This window comes from Python bivittatus, unplaced genomic scaffold, assembly GCF_059951505.1.
Source record: "Python bivittatus isolate LINGU-HERP-01145 unplaced genomic scaffold, Pbiv_v1 ctg000210_np1212, whole genome shotgun sequence".
Lineage (NCBI taxonomy): Eukaryota > Metazoa > Chordata > Lepidosauria > Squamata > Pythonidae > Python > Python bivittatus.
In genome coordinates, this window is record NW_028277053.1 from 9,348,646 (window position 1) to 9,368,111 (window position 19,466).

General features: G+C 42.5%; 1 protein-coding gene across 2 annotated transcripts in view; it reads right to left on the minus strand.

Moving 5' to 3' along the window:
• Positions 1–19,041, minus strand: part of UVSSA (UV stimulated scaffold protein A) — a 64,145-nt gene extending 45,104 nt beyond the window's left edge. The window contains exons 1-7 of one of the 2 annotated variants that reach the window (XM_088139440.1): positions 18,906–19,041; positions 18,397–18,496; positions 17,418–17,748; positions 15,861–15,981; positions 14,592–15,005; positions 12,834–12,943; positions 9,947–10,072 (exon numbers count right to left, since the gene is read on the minus strand). In XM_088139440.1, coding sequence (XP_087995566.1) covers positions 9,947–10,072; positions 12,834–12,943; positions 14,592–15,005; positions 15,861–15,981; positions 17,418–17,748; positions 18,397–18,494 — 1,200 coding nt within the window. In that variant the 5' untranslated portion in view covers positions 18,495–18,496; positions 18,906–19,041. Of the gene's footprint in view, positions 1–9,946; positions 10,073–12,833; positions 12,944–14,591; positions 15,006–15,860; positions 15,982–17,417; positions 17,749–18,396 lie in introns of both variants that reach the window. The other variant, XM_088139439.1, reaches the window with a different exon arrangement.
• Positions 19,042–19,466: the final 425 nt, after the last annotated feature.

Genomic DNA, 19,466 nt, shown 5'->3' on the forward strand with positions numbered 1-19,466 from the left:
CCTCTTGGCTTGGGGTATGCAGCTCCTTTCCACATGCAAGGGCTGGGCTAACCCACTATCGGTGCCCTGCTCCTGGGTGCCCACGAGGCTCTGGAGCTTCCCTAGGTGTTTGCAAACTAAGCACTGGTTCTGAACGTTAATCAACTCAGCTGCTGCTCCAGCAGAAATGCCATCAATCTACTATTTTGGTCTTTCCCCTGGAGTTGCAGGCTGTATGGTTGCTCACTGGTAGGGACTCATGTCCTGCCTCACCTCTTGGGATTCCCCCCTCCCTCCAGAACTACAGGTCCCATGGCACCTTAAAGCTGTCCCTCATCCTTCCAGTTGATTCTGCTCCTCCCACAAACAGTGGCAGCTTGTGGTTTTTGTCTTAACTGTGACAAGGCACCAAAGTCAATAGAGAGAACGATGGTGGTGAGACACCAAGTTTTGTGCTTGGTCATCAGCCACCTAGGAGAGGAAGTGAACGCCAGATCTTTGGCAACCATGAAGCAAGGATATTTGTGGAGCTTCCAACGTTTGAGAGTCTGAAGGTGAGTGTGGTGGCTGCCAGTGACTATAAGGAAGTGCCCTTAGAGCACACGGTGGCAAAAAAGAAATTGAAGTCATGAGACCAGCAAGTTACTCTGAACAAGGGAGCGACACCAAGGGACTCTGAAAAGACTTTTCCAAAGTCAGTGAACGTTCAAAATAACTGGTTCAATGTAAGTAAATGTAAAATAACAATCACAGGAACAAGGAATTCTAACTTTGTATAACTCCTGATAGAGTTCGAGGTGGTATTGACTGAACAAAAAGGAAATCTTAGGATGGGGGCAGACAGAGAATACACCAATCCAGAATATGCCAGTTAAGACTCAGGATGGATCAAGTTCTTGTAACAGACAACAAGATTCTCACAAAGTCCTCTACGGTATAATCAGATTTACTGAAAGGAAAAAGGGATTAGATTGCAGATATCTCAACACCTGAGTTCTTTCACTGTAGCACCCGATGTATCTCTAAACGTCTCTAAGGATGGGAATCTTTAATCCATTTGGTAAAAACTGGCAGATGAACAGGGGAGATAGGTAACTTATAATGGGGGAACATCTAGATGTTTTGAGCTAGCAGCATTTCACAAACCAGTATCTACTTTCTCAGATTCTGAGAAACCCATAATAGGATGGAGAAGGGTCAGAAAACAAAACTCTCAGTATTTCCCTTGGGAGTATGTTGTTATTTATTTTATTTACAAGATTTAGAGGCCACCTGAATCCAAAAAGTTCCAGCCAATTTACACTAAAACAGGAAATAATAAAAATAAAGCAGAAAAAAAAAGACCTCCCATTCCACAACACTATGCTTCCTGTAACAGAAAACATAGCCAACAGGGCTGCATAAGAATCCTGGGAGAACAGCCAAGTTTTTAATGACTTCTGGGGCATCAGGACGGTGGGAGCGAAGCAGATCTTTAACTTGGAATTTTATACAGCACTTTTCTTAAGCTTCTTGTAAAGTGTACAGCAAAGCATATCCCTTCATTCTACAAGAGAACTCTCGATTCTACAACATTTTCACAAGTGTTAATTGGAACGATCCATAAAAGCTAATGGAAGTGCACTATTTTATTATTTTATTGATTACTGATTGTGTGCCATCACGTTGGTGTTAATTCTTAGTGACCATGTAGCTTTTCTCCAGGAGGATCTGCCCTGAATCTGGTCCTGCACCCATCGCCACTGTAACTATCTACCTTGTTGCTGATCTTACTCTTTTCTTTCACCTTTCCCAGCATCAGAGCCTTCTCCAGAGAGCTAGGTCTTTGCATAATGTGCCTAAAGTATGATAATTTGAACAGGGTCATTTGTAGCTCAAGGGAGAACTTTGGATAGTTTTTGCTTGATGATCCATTTGCTTCTTTTCTTGGCTGTTCATGGTATTCTCAGGAGTATTCTCCAGCATCAAACATCAAAAGGATCAATATTCTTTCTATCTGGCTTCTTCAAATTCCAACTCTCACTTCCATAGAGTGTCACAGAGAATATCATAGCTTATACTATTCTGATCTTTATAAGTGTAGAAACATCACAGCATCTAAATATCTTTTTCAAGGTCTTCATGGCTAGTCTGAGGCATATTTTTTGACTGCTTGTTCCTTTACTGTTGATTATTTTATTAGATTTATATACAGTGAGAAATACTGTATTCACTGTGAAGTAACCATTGTTCTTTATTTTTTTTTTAGAAAGAATATTTACTTTGGGGTGCCATGGACACCAACCAGAGGTGTCTTAGATGCTTCTTCATGGTTACTGATGGTGGACCCTGGCTTTAGCATGTACAGTTTAAAGGTCTGGTATCTACAGACAAAGGAGTCAGTTTGGTGTAGTGATTAAGGCACCAGGCTAGAAACCAGGTGATCATGAGTTCTAGTCCTGTCTTAGTCACAAAGTCAGCTGGGTAACCTCAGGCCAGTCCTTCTCTCTCAGCCCTAGGAAGGAGGCAATGGCAAACCACTTCTGAAATCTTGCCAAGAAAACTACAGAGACTTGTCTAGGCAGTTGGCAGGAGTCAAGACTGACTCAAAGGCACACACACACACATATCTACAGACAAATCAGTAGAGAAAAGGAGAAAAGGAAGCCAAAATTATTAGTTCATTGAATCTGAATTTCTTAAAATTTGGCAGCCAGATTGTGGCTTAAAATGTGGGCAACCAGATCTTCTTACCTCATCTCAAGAAATTACTTTCATTCAGGCATGAGTGTATGGCTGAGTTGCGATCTCTTTCCCTAACGTGATGTAATCTTCTCATAAGTGAACTCTAAACTTCATTTGTCTTTCAGCAGGCTTGATGACTATGCATTTAAAAACCCATTCTCTCTTATAAACTAAAAATTAAACGTACTCAACTGTGATGGCCGTCATTGCACCTGCTATTTATATGCTAATATCCTCACTAGAAGATCTTGCAAATTATTCTACCACACCAATATTTCACATGCATCTACTCACAGACAACTAATTTTTTTTTTTCTCTTAGAGGATTTTTGGCCAAGGAATTGGTACTTTTTGGAATGGAACCAATTAATACGAGTAACCTTATTGAATTGCATTTTGAATTTAGCCATGATGTCAAATACAGTCAAATTACCTTGAATGAATTTTGTAAGCTTGTAAAACCACATCACACAGTGGTCATTAGCTGAGTATAAAAATCTTTTCAATTGACTGACAATTAGAACAGCATAAGATACTTCATCGGGATGCAGATTTTTATAACTTTGTCAATTCTGGAACTTTTAAATAAAATGTAATGCTATATAAATCAGTCAGTAACTACGGTACTTTTCTCTTTCTCCAATCCAGCAAATTAGGGAATGAGGATCTACTGACCCTGTTCAACCAACACATTAAACTGGGTCAAGAGGAGAGTTGTGAATAATGTGTACAACACCTTCACACAGTCCAACTGATCTCGCATCTATTCCAGAAGGGGGAGTTTCAGCCTGGAATAGTCCTGGAAATATTTGGAACTAAATAACTCCCCCTAGTCAACTGTGATATCTGAACCTAGACAAGACGTTTGTTCAAGGGGGTAACTGTTTCTTCTTATTTCTAACACAAAGAAACTCTAGAGTGTCCTTTCTAGGAACCCATCTCTTCTGCAGCCAGTTAAAGGACTTACGAAAGGCTGATGCTAGGATGTTAGTCCTATGAGCTAGACCAGATCCGGAAAATGACTCTACCTTGACTTGAGTTATGCTTTACTGAGATGGGCTACAGTAACAGAAACTTGCAAGTCTGCCTATGTTTTCCCTTCCCTCCCTCTTATACTCCAGGAAGTCAGGGGGGAGCCAGTCTGTGTCCTTCTGCCCCACCCCCACCCCTGGGCTCAACCCATGCTTCTTCAGCACCAGTTATTGTCCTAATAACTTGAGGATGCCTTCTCTACGGTCATCTTCATGGCTCTATACATAAGATGACAGAGTCATTGGCAACTGTACTCAGCTATTCTCCAGATCAAGGCTCCAAACATGGTTCTTTCCTGTTCCTTCCCTGCACTCATATCCCTGATAGGTTATGCGGAGAGACCATGATTGCCACAAAGTCCCTAGTAAGCATCATGGCTGAATAGGGATCTGAAGTGAGCCTTCCCAGTGCAACCATCAGGAAACTATGTCAGTAGTGCAAAAAAGTGTGGAGGCAAAATATCACAGCTAGTTTTATGAGACATGAGTCTGTTGACTTTTATAGGGATCAGTGTTTAGCAGCTAGCCTATTTTTCCTTTGCAACACTTAACCGAGCTATTATCTGTTATTTAGACTGATGGATACATAATTCCGTTAGGGATCTTGAAATATAATTATGGTCTGCATTGCCCTGCTTAAACATGAAATAGGAATCTGTCCTTTTTGGCTGGTTGGTGGCTCTAATTTTTATTTAAGAAAAAATTGGCTTTCTTGAGTTAAAGCTATATGGTTCCACACCCATTTATGGAGTTCTATACATTCAGTGATAAATTCAGTGGCATAAAAAAATCTAATTGGTGAGTATATGAGCTTTCTACAAGCTGAAGCTACAAAATTCAGAGACGCCTAAGCAGGATTCGAAGTACAGTATGAACCTTTTTCACAAATCTGTGGAATTGCCCCTTAAGCATCTTCAGTCCTGTAACGGCAATTAAGGTTTGCAATATAGAAAGTTAAAAAATTAGTTGAGAAAGAGAGGGGAGAGTGCCCAGAACTGCAATATGGGCAACTTGAGACACAGATATGAACCAAGAACTAATTTAGGAGTTCAGAAGTGATTAGCCTTGATGTATGGTGTTTCTTGATCAAAAGGTGTTCAACTTCCATTCAGATTCATTCTGCAAGTAGTATAACAAGTTATCTAGGTTTAAGCAACATTTCTGTAATTCTGAAAAGCATGACTTGTCAATTACAGAAAATAAAAATGGGGTAGATGAGATAGGTTATTTTATTTAAAGATAAATACATGGGAGGAATACTGTAAAACAAAATATCATCCTCTAACCCAGTGTTTCTCAACCCTGGCCACTTTAAGATGTGTGGACTTCAACTCCCAGAATTCTCCAGCCAGCATGGGAATCCTGGGAGTTGAAGTCCACACATCTTAAAGTGGCCAGGGTTGAGAAACACTGACCTAAGGAGTGGAATAACATGTGGCCCTTTGAGAGTCCCTCACTAAAATTAAAACCTTCATAATTACAACCCAGGAAGCCACTTCACAGCCATTAATTCCAGTTACTGACTTAAGTGCATGTATTATTTGAGTAAAGTAATGCCATCTTCAAGCTGCCATTCAAATATTAACCAGGCCCAACTCTGCTTAGTTTTCCAAATCAGTCAACCAGATGCTGCCACCTAGCTGGTCACAGATATTATTTTATGCTAAATGTTGAACAGAAATGTAAAACAATATTAAAAACTTGCTGAATGTTTAAATCAAGATATCTCTTTGTCTCCCCCCTCTACCCCAGTAGCAACAAAAGACAAAATGACTTATCTGAAATACTTGTACCCTAAAATCTTGTCTCTTTTCAGTTTCCACTTTTCTAGGGAGATCTTCCAAAAACTCCGCTAGTGACAAACCAGGGGAACTTTTGCATTCTCTTTGATCCTGCTTCAGTACAAACTTCACTGGCCTTTCTGCATCATCACAGGCTGCTTGTTATGTTTTATTGCAAGTGGATTTCATTGCCAACCGAAAACTATCTTGTAACCTTGCAGCATCTCATTCTGATCACCCACAGGTATTAATGCACATTTACTTTCTATAGGTACATCATAACATTGCATTTATCTTGATGAACTATATCTCATTTTGTGAATCTAATTTATGATATCATCAAAATTGATTCAGCATTATTTCCTTACATTTTAAAATGTCTCTGAAGGGGCAAAGTGAAAATGCTTTAAAGAGCAGTCGTGAATTGCCGGGAACAAAGTTCTGGATCTTCTCCAGCAAAACCTGGCATGCTTACTAATGCCTGCTAAGGTCCATGTCCTACATCCCACTTCATTCTACATCAGCTGGGACAGGATCTTTCTTACGGCATCGGATTCAGGAATTCTATCCACTTGGATCCATCTAGATTTCTCAATTGATGTGATAGCTTGCTTCCATTTGTCTAGTGAACTGACTTTGAACAAAGAGCCAAATATGAAGTGTTTAACTACATAACTAAATAAATGATCGATCCCTGAGAGATTCCTTCAACATCTTTTAAGTGACCATATACCAAATGCTTTACTAAAATCCAAACTAATTTGATGGCTTGTTTCTTTGTTCAGAAAAATCTATTATTTTCTCAAAGAAAGCTACTAGATGTAACCTGAAATAATTCCTTTAAGTGAATCTGCATGACCCTGCATTCAATTTATTATTCTTTCCTACCTTATTTTTCCCCTTAACTTTTACATGTGTTGCGGGATTAAATTTAGAGGTCCTGAAAGCTAATCAGTGACTTTAATTTCTGTTGACCAATTACACTGCCATCTCCACAACACAGAGCCCATTTGCTGCCTAGAAAACAATTTTTGTTTTTATTTTGTTTTTTTCATTTCAAGTACTGGTCATTTTAGGCTATCCCACTTAACTCAGAAGTATTTTCTAATGATGTGAGCAGAGAAGCACCCAGTATGAAGAACACAGCGCCCCCTACTGGCCACTGAAAATGGTTCTGGATAAATATAAGCCCTGAATTTAAAGATATTCACATGGAAATCAGATACAGGTAGCCTTTGCTTAATGGCCACTCATTTAGCAACTGTTCAAAGTTACAATGGCACTGAACAAAGGGGACTTATAACAGGTCCTCGTAGTTGTGGCTGTTGCAGTGTCCCCACGGTCACGATTGAAATTCGGGTGCTCTGCAATTATGATAGTTGCAGCGTCCCGTGTTCACATGATCACCATTTGTGACCTTCCCTGCCAGCTTCCCACAAGCAAAGTCAGTGGGGAAACAAGCAGGAGGTTGAAAAGGGTGATCACGTGACTGCAGGACGCAACTGTGCAAGATTCGCCTAACAGTGGCAACTGGGACTGCTGGAACTGCCATAGTAAGTTGGCACGGTCACATGACATCGTGCCTTAAACCGTGTCACTTAGTGACAGAGTTCCCGGTCCCAATTATCGTGGTAAGTAAGGACGACCTGTATATTCATCATGGGCTTAGAAACAGCTTTTTAAACAGTTCCTGCAAAAAAACCACAAAACGTACAATGCAGCTTCAAGGAAGATAAGATGTTCCCGAAAACGCAAGAAACTTCAAGTTCTTTTTGACACAAAGAGCACATACACTGCAAGTATTCATATCTTCCTGTGCAGGGGACCTGTTAATAACTACGTTAATGAATAATGACTGAATAAATAATTGTAAAATATCAACTGTCTTCTTATTTGTAGGGACAAAATTGGTCCAAAAATTCAAGTATGTACATTGACAATTAAAAATGGCATCAGTGACTCAATCCAACATCTCAGCAAGCTACTCGTAGTTAAGAAGCAGAACAAAGGGCAGGGTCCAGAGGCAGGAAAGCTAAGCAAACAGAAAGCGAAAGTAAACAAGCCGGGTTCGAACAATGGCTCGTATAAGCCATGGCTTGGAATCTGAAAGCTGACTGAGTTTCAGTTAATATGATGTTGTCAACTGGAGTTTCACAAAAAGACTTTAAATATGAAAAATCTGAAGGGAAAATTCAGCAAGGGGATGGTTAATAGACAACTACACTCTTCATTCATTTGGTCTGGGGGAGGGGTGCCTTTGAGACAGTGTTGACTCCTGGTGACTGCCTGGACTCATTCCTGCAGTTTCCCTGGCAAGCCACCCGGCTGGTTTCGTGACTGAGGCAGGACTAGAACTCACGGATTCCCAGTTTCTAGCCTGGTGCCTTCACCACTACAACAACTGGCTCACATCTTAGGGCATTATCTGCCAACAAAGTTAATAATATGCAGCCAAATGCAAGAGTCTGTTAATGTAACCTTACAATAAAGATAAAGCTAGTATTCATTGTTGTGCTTCTTGTCTTGCAAGGGTAACATCAATCTTGCAAGTCCAAAAATTCCCCCCCCCCCACTTTTCCTCTCCCAAAAACTAGGGAGGATCCCTTCCGAGATGCTTTTGCCACCCCTCCTCCTCTGGACTCAGATTTGCTTTATCAGACTGTTGTCTAGGCTGCAGCTCCTCCTCCTGTCTCCCAAGTCATTCCCACATACATTACAGGCTCCCAGAAGACTTCTGGATGCAATTCAGGGTGCTGGTTGTCACCTTTGAAGCCCTACATGCCGTGGGACCAGATTACTTATGGGACAACTTCTCCCCAGTACTTTTTGTCCACCCTGCCAGATCTGATAGAGTGGGCATGCTCTGGGTGCCATTGATAAAACAGTGTCATCTGGTGGGTCACTGGAAGCATGACTTCTCTGCTTTGGCAGCTGTCCTATGGAACAGCCTCCCTCCCCAAATATGGACAGCTCCTACTCTATTGGCCTTTCACAAGGTTGTGAAGATCTAGCTCTTCCCCAAGGATTGGGGTTGGAATGCTAGCATGGGAGCTCCGGCATGGGTGTATGTATTTAGTGGCGTCATGGTACATTCTCTGTATATATTTAAGCTTTACATTTTGCAATATTCTACAGTGGGCAGGGCAAATGTGTGAACAGGCCTTCCATTTTAATCCAAGCTTCATTGACTACTTCATACATATTGTTAAAAAGTTGTCCACCAAGAGCTTGGCAGAAAGTGTGAAATTGGAAAGTAAAATGACATCCTGTAACCACTGACCAAAAAAAGTACATACTTGGGTTGTTTATAAACAAAAGAGGCGTTTAAAATGTAATTTTTACATGGAACATTAATTATCAAGAGCAAACACTATGGAAAAGACTTCACGAAATAGCTAATTATTGCAAGCAATGAGCTAATTTTATGACACGTAAAAATACCCAACACAGGGTTCCAAGAGAAAAGTCTATAAAAGTGTTTGTCTGTTGGGGTCAATGACCAGTCAATGTGACAAACAGAAAAGCACCAGATAACCAAGAAAACAAATAAAATATACAATACATTAGCAAACTAGAGGATGTGAGGACTACGTGAGCTATTAAAGATGTACCACTTGGCCAAGCCCTATAATCAAGTCAAGCTGTGGTTAATATTGTCATAAAACAGAATAAAATAAAACGTTGCTTACCATGGGGAGCACATTTAAACATAAACTCCTCTTTGGGTGTTACAAACAGAACAAACCTGGAGAACTGACAGTCTAAAGCAGGGTTCCTCAACCTTGGCAACTTTAAGATGGGTGGACTTCAACTCCCAGAATTCCCCTTGCTGGCTGGGGAATTCTGGGAGTTGAAGTCCACCCATCTTAAAGTTGCCAAGGTTGAGGAACCCTGATCTAAAGGATATTATGAAAGTCTTCCTCAGCCTTTTGCCTACACTCAAATGTAAAAGATGAATGAACTTTGCCATCCAGGAATAAGACAAGAGTCTAGTACAGATGGCAGATTTTTAACTCAGCAATCTCACTGCATCGGAACTGCATCCCTGTCCTAAATCTGTATTACGACCTACTTACTGCTCATAAATACTTCAGCTAAGGCAAAAGTTTAAGCAAGATGCGGAAAACCAAGTCGTATTTCCGACATTTAGAGACAGAGGGAAAAATGAGGTACAAGGAGAAACTTAGGTCATTAATTCAGAGGATTAAAAAAAATCCATTCCATTTTGGAAAACTTCGAGTATAATTACTTAGGTGAAGGTAACATAAAATAAGCATTGTGAAAAATTTAGTAGACCCACTGATTTCTTGAAGAGTCCCTGCATAACAAAAGAATATAAAATGAAGTGTAGAATATAGCCTATTAAGAAAATACAGTGACTCCAGTTTCAGTATGCCCTAATGTTCATTAGAAATATTTGGTTCAACTTACCAATTTTCTCTTCTCTTTAAAATCAATCTTCATTTTTTTAGTCTTCTCCAGAGCAGTCTCCAATTTATTTTTAAGGTCAATGGCTTGTCTTAGGCGATCATCACTTATCCCAGCCCTTGTGAATAACTACAAATTGCAAATTAGTTAGTTCATCTAAGATGACCTACACGTTTCACATGCCACTAGAAAAAATAATAGCAATTTGCAGTACTTAGCAACTGACGGTTCATCTATACTTTCCATACAGAGAGGTTTATTTCAAATCAGCAAAAAGAACACAGGGAAAAATAAGGAGCTAAAATCTAACATGTTTTAAAAGCATCCAGCTACAAATAAGCCATAAACCTGAAATTTAGGACTGACATACTTATGACTCCAAATAAATTCAGTAGGACTTGCTGTAGCTCAATCGTATATATATCTACTCTGAAGTAAGACAGATCAGTAGCTAAAGTGATCTTCTACTTCATTTGTTACTTGCAGGTACAGATAATCACCTGTACAAAACAGCAACTAAAATGGAATAACACACTTTTTCTGCCCTGAACAGCCCTGCCAGATTTGCTCCAGAACACAAAACAACTCCATTCCACACTCCATCCAGAAAATATGTGTTTTGTTCAGTGCACAGAACATTAAAAACTGGCTGTCCCATGCAAGCAAGATTTGCAGAAGGAATGCTTTGCATATTCCTAGTACAGAGGTTTTCATGATACATAGGAACTTGGTTCACTCAGATAAAAAGCCTGGCTAAACCAGTAGCTTTTTATTTTTTAAAATTTATTTTTCCCCCTTCTGTACAATCTCTGTACCGTTCATAGTTACTCCGTGAAAGTTTCTAATGGAATTGACCCCTCTCCTTTCATTGTTCCTCAAACCACCATATATAAACCAAAATAAGGACACAAAGATCAAAATTAAAGTGCTAAATGTATTTTAAGTGATGTATAATAATACAATAATAATAATTTATTAAATTGAAATGCCACCTGACTCCCAGCAACTCTGGACAGCAGTATTACAATATCCAACTGGTGTACTCAGATGAAATTCCAGCTGGAACGGTATCAAAGAACTACAATTTTTGGAAAAAATTAATTAGGTAAAGTGTCTTAGCCTCTGATCAGCTGCAAATTAGAGCAACTGAGACCAAATTCAGCAGAACTATCGGTGAAAACTTTATACTTAATACCTGTGAAGGAATGGTTGGATGAAGGGCGCGCTCGGGGGGCTAAGCATTCCCTTAGCCCCCCGAGCACGGCCTTCATCCAACCATTCCTTCACAATACCACTGAACACTCAAGACAAAAGGGGTTCGAATCAGCTTGTTAGAAGCGTACATTCAGGAACTGTTCCACAGACCTTGTTACTAAAACCCACTTCTGCATTAGTAGGAAGATAGTACTAACTTTGTGAAGAGTAATTTGTCATTTCTCTCTAGCGGTTTGGTTACAACCGACAGCCCTTGGACTGCAATTTTTATCTTGAATGGGAAAATGGCCAGTATTTCATTTTTCTATTTAAGGTAAGACCCACAGTTTTGTGACAATCTCCAGTCCTCTGATCAAAGAAAGATCCAACCAATTTCTGAAGCTTCCAATTGCACAATAATAATGAAAAAAAGGTAGCAACAGTACGTTAAATCTACTGTAGCAGGCAACTTTCATAGAGGTGAGCCACATTAGCAGAGGGATTTCAGCTACCCTGATATCTACTGGAAGCGTGCTACAAATAAAATAATATTTTCTTCAATTTTTTTCCTTTCCAACAACTTCAATGTTCTGAAGGTGCAAGAAGGGGATATCCTAAATATAATCCTGACCAATAAGGATGACTTGTTTGAAAATGGAAGAAACAATTGTGTGGAATTCATGGCTAGAAAGGGCTGTGAAGATTAATCTTATGTGCCTTTGGATTTCAGGACAGCTGCTTCAAAAAAGATTGGGAAAATGTTGGGTAGGAACCCATGAGAATAGATCAAAAAGCATCAAATATGTCATCTTCAAACACCTGAAAAGCTCTCATGAAGAACATGGAGCAAAGTTGTCTTCTGCTGCAACAGAAGCAGGACTACAACCAACAGGTGGAAATTGCTGGGAAGCTGACATGGCTAAACTTTAGAAGCAGCTTATCCTGGGTTATTCAGCCCGGGTAAAAAGACTGCTTTGGAAAAAGAGGTCCTTAGACAGATTCCAGAAAGAACCTGGAGCAGCGTTCAGAGTTAAATTGTGGCGCAAGGGCTTAATGACGCGGGAGTTGCCGGTCAGAATGATTGGCTCTTCAGCGGTTCGAGCCCAGCCCCGCAGGACAGGGTGAGCTCCTGTCCCTTGTCCTAGCTCCTTGCTCACCCAGCAATTCGAAAGCTGTTCCATCTGTGAGTAGATAAATGGGTACTCCTGTTTAGATGGGAGGAACCAGTGGTGCTGCGCAGGGGAGCAAAATACCAGTGCTGGCCGAACTCCGAATGCAGCCGGCATGAGCAGCGAGCGGCGAGGAAGATCTACGGAGGAGGAAAAAGCCCGGATGACCCCCTAGCAACCCCTGCCAGTCACATAACGTAATTAATTGTATAATTGTAATTGTATGATATGTACTTTGTGAGCCGCCCAGAGTTCCCCATTGGGGGGAGATGGGTGGAAAATAAATCGAATGTATGAATGAATGAATGAATGAATGAATGAATGAATGAATGAATGAATGTTCTTCAGATTCTGATTCTGATTCTATGAAAAAGCCTTGGAAAATACCCTTGGTTGAAAACTGAAAACTGGGAAACAAATATATCACAAAAACATCTCAGCAGTTTTGATCCACAAGGTCTCAGCACCACTAAAATACAGAATGAAAGAAATCCGGCCTCATTCTTAGTGAAAAACGTTTTCCTTACCTGAATCCAAGACTGTACCGATGGCAAAAATTTATTTGTTATGAGCTTAAAACTATCTGTAACGCTATTTATGATGGCTGCGTTGTCTTCATTCTCACTTAGTTTCACATCTAGCAGGAACAAAGGAAGACAATACATTAAATTTCTTTTTCTCAATATCCCTGTGTATTTCTATATAGACACAAGGTATATATATTGTATATACACAATGTGTTTGTACACACACACACACACACACACTGCATTAATAAATTCTTGAAAAAATGTTCCAGTTGAGCATTTGGCAACCTGTTACTTGTGTGGGTTATTCTAAAGCAGTGTTTCTCAACCTTGGCGATTGGAAGATGTGTGGACTTCAACTCCCAGAATTCCCCCACCAGCCATGCTGGCGGGGGAGTTCTGGGAGTTGAAGTCCAGACATCTTCAAGTTGCCAAGGTTAAGAAACACTGTTCTAAAGCGTATGTAGGAATAGACTTATCCCTTCACCTTTCTCTCCAGATCTAGAATATTTTGCATGGAGTAGAGCAATAGCTTTCTGAGTAGGAATTGTAAGTGGCTTTATGTCAAAAGTCAAGGTATGATGAAAAGCCCTGCATCAAGACCTGAACAGTCAGCACAGGCTGTCACAGGGGGCAACACCTGGTCGACCCCGTCTGACCCTAGGGGCTAAGCAGGGTCAGAGCCTATTAATACGTGGCTAAGAAACATCTACAGAATTCCAAAGCTAGACTGAGAAATTTATTTATTTATTCAAATTCACTACAGCTGCCCAATTCTGACGGAGTCTGGACGGCGTACAAAACCAAAAAGCAATAAAAGCGATTAGAAACAGAAAACCACGCAGACAGCCTGGACTAAAACAATCATAAAGGCAGCAACAACAAGAAAACACAATAAGGCCCCCCAAAATATATTAACCCCAGGGGTGGGACCAAAGCCAGCTTTTGAGAGCTTTTGGGAATCCCAGGGGAGAGGCGCCACCCACATCTCTGGGGGATGCTGTTCCAGAGGGTGGGGGCCATGACAGAGAAAGCACGCTTCCTCAGTCCCGTAAGATGACAATTTTTAATAGGGGTGACCTAGAACACACCCACCATATCGGGTGGGGTGGGACCGGCAGAGACCCTTGCGAATAGGCAGTCCCCCAAATAACCCGGCTCTGGGTCATACAGGAATTTAAAGGTGGTATAAGGCACCTTGAAATACAATCAGAAGCCGAATGGCGACCCATGCAGCTTGTGGAGCAGCAGTGACAAATGGGAATGGCAAAACGCTCCTGTGGGTGCCTGCGCCCCTGCGTTCTGAACCAGCTGTAGCTTCTGGGTGGTCTCCAAGGACACACTGTAATAATCCGGTTGTCCTAAAGCAATAACAAATCACTCCATACTCTTTCCAAGATATATCCATGAAGTCACCAGGAGCCTCTGTACCTTTATTTGCAAGTACCCTACCACAAAACAGTGGTTTCCACATTTTTTTCAAGACATAGCCCATCTTTACAAAAATCAGAATGAATTAGTCAAAGGAGAGTGGGAAAGTGAGAAAACTCACTTTCAAAAGAAAACTACTGAACAACATATCCTAAATCAGCATGCTGGCTAGGGAATTCTGGGAGTTGAAGTCCACTCATCTTAAAGTTGCCAAGGTTGAAAAACACTGTCCTAAATGCTACATCTACTAGGCAATTAGTGAAAATTTTGACATTCAATACCACCCATGAGCTAGAAGTAACTTTTCCATGAATTAGGTTCAAGTACCTGAAGATACTTCAAGGCTGAGAGTATATTTGTGAGAGCCAAGGCCGTAGCTCCGAAGAAAGGTTGCAGAATCATCATCTCCCACAATGCCAAGAGAAGTCAATTCGGGCTGTAAGCAGCCTTCCGTGCCTTCATTCTTCTCCTTTTCCCTGTCGGAGTCTCTGCTATCAGCTTTTGGCACCAGAGAAATGGAAGGAAGGTCCTTGCTACAACAAGGTTGCTGATCATGATCCATGAAAGCTCCTTGCTGATTTGACATCTGCGCTGATGAACAGGTGGCTGTTTTGTCCACTTCATCTCTCCTCCAATCAATTGCTTCAGTGTCATTTATTATGAAGTCAAAGGGATCTGGCACCAGCAGCTGAAAACAATTCTCCATCTCAGTCAGGACAGACTGGATTTCTTGAGACATATCTGTTAAGTAGCAGTAAATTAAGAACAGTGCATACAGACACTAAAGCCAGCTTGTCTCTTGAAAAAGTTTAGCTCACCTATGCAAACTTGGCAATTAATTTTGGCATGTTGCGGACATTTTCTACTTACCACCAAACACACAAACAACAAATAAATAAAAGGCAGAAATCCAGATTTCCCTGCCTTTACTTTTCAAGTGCGAGAGCAAAATTGACAACAAATTGACCCTGTAAGTTAGGAATAACCTTTAGATTGCAGAGCAGTAAACGGTGACAGAGTCACAGGCTGACGAACTACCAGTTTCTGTTAGGAATGTAACTACACATAATTTCTCTTGGGGGGAAGGAGTGACATTCATTCTCCATCTCTATAAAATCATATTATGGCTGTACTAAGTTTAAGAAAGGTTTTATACTGATTATTAAACTGCGTAAGGAAATGCCTTACGTTGTTTAACTGCTGATATTGGCGGTACTGCATATTATAATGTTTTATTTATCTATTCTATGTTTAACTATAAGCATACACTAAATAAAACTACTGCTACTCTCCTTTAAAATGTATGTAACTTTTGACCAAGGGGGGAGAGACAGTTTTCTGATATATGGCACTAGCTCAGAAAGTTTCCAGACCTTCTGCAGCTCAATTTTCTTAACTTTTGCCTTTCACCATCATGTTATTTCTGTTTTCTCCCACTTACTTATTCCTGATCTACGAGCAGATCACGATTTATGGCAATTGGCCTGTAAAAGCACTCCTATTGATAAAACCTACAAATATGAGGGAATAACATTGCAGTGACACCTGGAAATATAATTGGAAGAAATATACCATCCCATACATCAAACCTCTCACCTTCCATTTCCTTCTCAGCTTTTTGGGCTTTATCTTTGTAAATATTATCCAATCGTTTTTGCCTCTCTTCATCTCGTTTTCTCTCTGCTAGAGTTCTGGCACGTACATCTTGAAAATCTACCTGAAAAAGAACAGGGGAAAACCAGGTCCCATTTAATTCAACAGGCACATTCTAAGCATGATAAAGTCAGGATTCAATTCCATATTGGTTGTTTATAAAATGTTAATATTGCTGGTGTATAGCATTGGATGAGTTTAGCATTTTCTTTGGTGCTGAACATCTCTCAGTAACAGATTATTTCCCTATACAGTGGTACCTCTAGTTACGAACTTAATCCGTTCCGTGACTCTGGTTGCAACTCGAGTTGGTCTCAAGTCGAGGTAAAGTTTCCCATAAGGTTCAATGTAAATATGGTTAATCCGTTCCGCCCTCCGAATTTGGTTGCACCACGAGGCAACTTTCCCCATAAGGTTCAATGTAAATACGGCTATTCCCCCCCCCGAATTTGGTCGCACCCCGAGGTAAATTTCCCCCATAAGGTTCAATGTAAATATGGCTAAACAGTTCTGAAACATATGCATTTTATTTTTAAACCTCAAAAACCTTTCAAATGCCACAAAAACCTTCCAAACACCACAAAACACACCACAAGCCTCACCGAACGTCTCCTTGCTACCGCAATCTCGCCCACAGGAAGCCGCGACCGCATGGCAGCAGGGAAAATGGCCGCGGATCCGGTTCGTAAGTAGAGGCGGAGTTTGCAAGTAGAGGTAAATTTTTGGGGCTGGAACTGGTCGTATCTTGAAAAATTTGTAAGGAGGGGCGTTCGTAACTAGAGGTACCACTGTATTTTTTCAGCCCCCTCCCCCGAGAATGTATGAAAGCTGTTCTTAAAAGTTTATAGAAGTTGCATAAAAAGGGATACACTCATCTAAATATTTTATTTATTTAAATTTATTGGCTGCCAAACTCCAGTGGACTCTGGGTGGTGCACAAAACTAAAATATTAATAATAATTTTATTAATAATATTATTAATAATTAATCACATCAGCTTTTACATAGCACAAAAGGCTCTGTATGTGTGCTTGGGTATGTACCTCTTCTTAATCATTCTGTTAAAAATGTCTACCTTTCCAGCTTCAAAATAAATAAAAAGGTACAGAGAGAAAATAAGATAAAATCAATGCACTCTAAAGAATTAATCTCTCAGCACATATGTTCCCAACAGTGAATTTAAGCATTTAGCAAGAATTGTAGCCTGCAGAAATGGGGTAATAAATTCTAAAGCATTTTATTCAAAACCAAAGCCTTATTTCCTCGCAGGCAAAGACAGAGTCACCTTTTAAAAACTAATCACCATCAGGGCGCTAACATCCTAGAACAGTGTTTTTCAATCCTGACAACTTTAAGATGTGTGGACTTCAACTCCCAGAATTCCCCAGCCAGCCATGCTGGCTGGGGAATTCTGGGAGTTGAAGTCCACACATCTTAAAGTTGCCAAGGTTGAAAAACCCTGCCCCAGAGCATTAAATCATGAAAGCAAATATTAAATACCTTCTTGTTCTGTTTTAAAAAATAATATCCCAAGGAAAGTTTCTTGTAGGCTTCTCCGTATCTTTCATGCCATTCTTGTACAGATTTAATGGCAGCTTTTTTAAGTTTCTGGGCCACATCGCTTGGTGGGGGAAGAGGCTGATCGTAGTTTGTTTCCACGGTCAGTTCCAAGAATTCTTGGAAGTTTGAAATAAGCAAAGTTCTAAACAGATGTGACCGAGTGAAGAGTTCATCCATGATCTGAAACGCTGAAAGACGTATCTCGGCATGTTCTTGATTTAACTGGGACATTAGCAGGTGGTAAACATGGTTAATATGTTCATCAGAACACCTATAGTGGGATAAGCATGATATTAAATGATATGGTCTCATTGGAAGGACACAATATTGTGCGCGAACAGGATTGTCCACAAAGTGCATAAAAATCAAGTGGCGCTTCAACTGCAGCAACGCAGCCACCATCTTGATGCTTTCGACTACACCTTGCGGACACCCTTGCGTGCAAAGAAACTAATTCAAGCAGTTTTTAATTCCAGAATCTAATTCTTTCGCTCCGTGCACTAATTAAAGTCTTGTCCTTTCGCAAAATCTTTAAGGCTGCAATCCTTTGCACATCTAATACAGTCCGAACTTCAGGCGTAGCCACCGATTCCACGGATGTGCCTATAGTTTCTCAGGTGCTCCTTCTTGCGGGATTGTTTGGGTCCCCATCTATCGCATTTTCTGGTGGTCTCTCATCCAAATACCAACCAGACCCGACTGTGGTTCATTTTTTTTAGATCAGTCAGGATTAGCCCACCTAACCTAACCGGGCTGGGCGCACACAGATCCAAGCAAATTCTACTTAGGACAATTAAGATTGCTCCCGAACCACCACACCTGATCCCCTACCTAAAAATTGTGCAGATGCTGAAAAGTGCGATGTACTGATGCTTTCTTGGGCTCTTGCCTAAGGAAACGGCGTCTCCCGTACGCCTACCTGCAGATGTTCTTCAGCGCTTTCATCTTCTTCGGATCCAGCTGCGGCTCCCCAGAAGTCGTCAAGTCCTCCACCAGCTGCGCCAGCTGCCGGTCCATCCCTAGGGCAAAACCAGCCTCGCTTACCGCGGCCACCGAGAACAGCCCGCGGGCGCACCTGCTCCAGCCGCCCCCTCCACGGCGGCCGCCGGAGCCACCGGGCGGCTGGGACCCAGCCCGGCGCCGCCGCGGCTCCAGGGCGCGCGAGCTCCCGGCGCGGAGCGCAGCCCGGCCCGGCCAGGAGGAGGCCGCGGCCGGCAGCCCTGTCCCGGATCCCCGGACCCGCGGCCAGGCACCGAGGACGCCCGCCGGGGCGCGTGCGGAGCTCCCGCGCCCCGACCCGGGCGAGTCCCGCCAGCCCGGGCAGGGGCAAAGGCCGGGCGCTCGGCTCCTCCTGCCGACCCGCGGGAGCGACGAAGCGCTCCCCGGGCTGGGGCTGGCTGCGATCCCGGCCGGGGAGGCGCGTCGCACCTGAGCCGAGGCTCTCCCTCGCGGGGCCGGGGCGCCCTCCCGGCTGCCCGCCGGCCGTCCGGGGCGACCGAAGCGCTTCCGCGAAAAAAGCGGTCGCCCTGCGCGCACGCGCGCTTGCTGGGCGAAGGGGCGGTGCCTCGCCTCGGTGACGTCACGGAGCCACGACCAATGGGAGCAGAGGGGCGGGCCGGGGCTGGGGTGACGCCCCTCCGGCTCTCCGCCCGCGCGCCGCTGGAGGGGCGTCCCCGGCTCGGGGTGGGCGGGGGAGGCGCCTCGGGGGTGTTGCGGAGCGTCCGGACGCCGTTGCAGCAGAAGCCGCTGGCAAACCGAGTTAAGCCCCCCCCGCCCCCTCCTTGAGCAGCCAAGCGCGAGGGGAGCGCGCAGCCTCTTCCCTTTCGCGGCGCAGCCGGGTCAGTCCGGGGAAAAGCAGATGCGGCAAGCGCAGGAGGGACAGACCCGGCCCGGAAGGTGGCACAGTCCAGTAGAGCAGCGGCGATATTGGGCGGTCCTTGCGGTCGCGCTGGAAATCAGACACAAAGAGACAAAGGCGCGGGGGGGGCT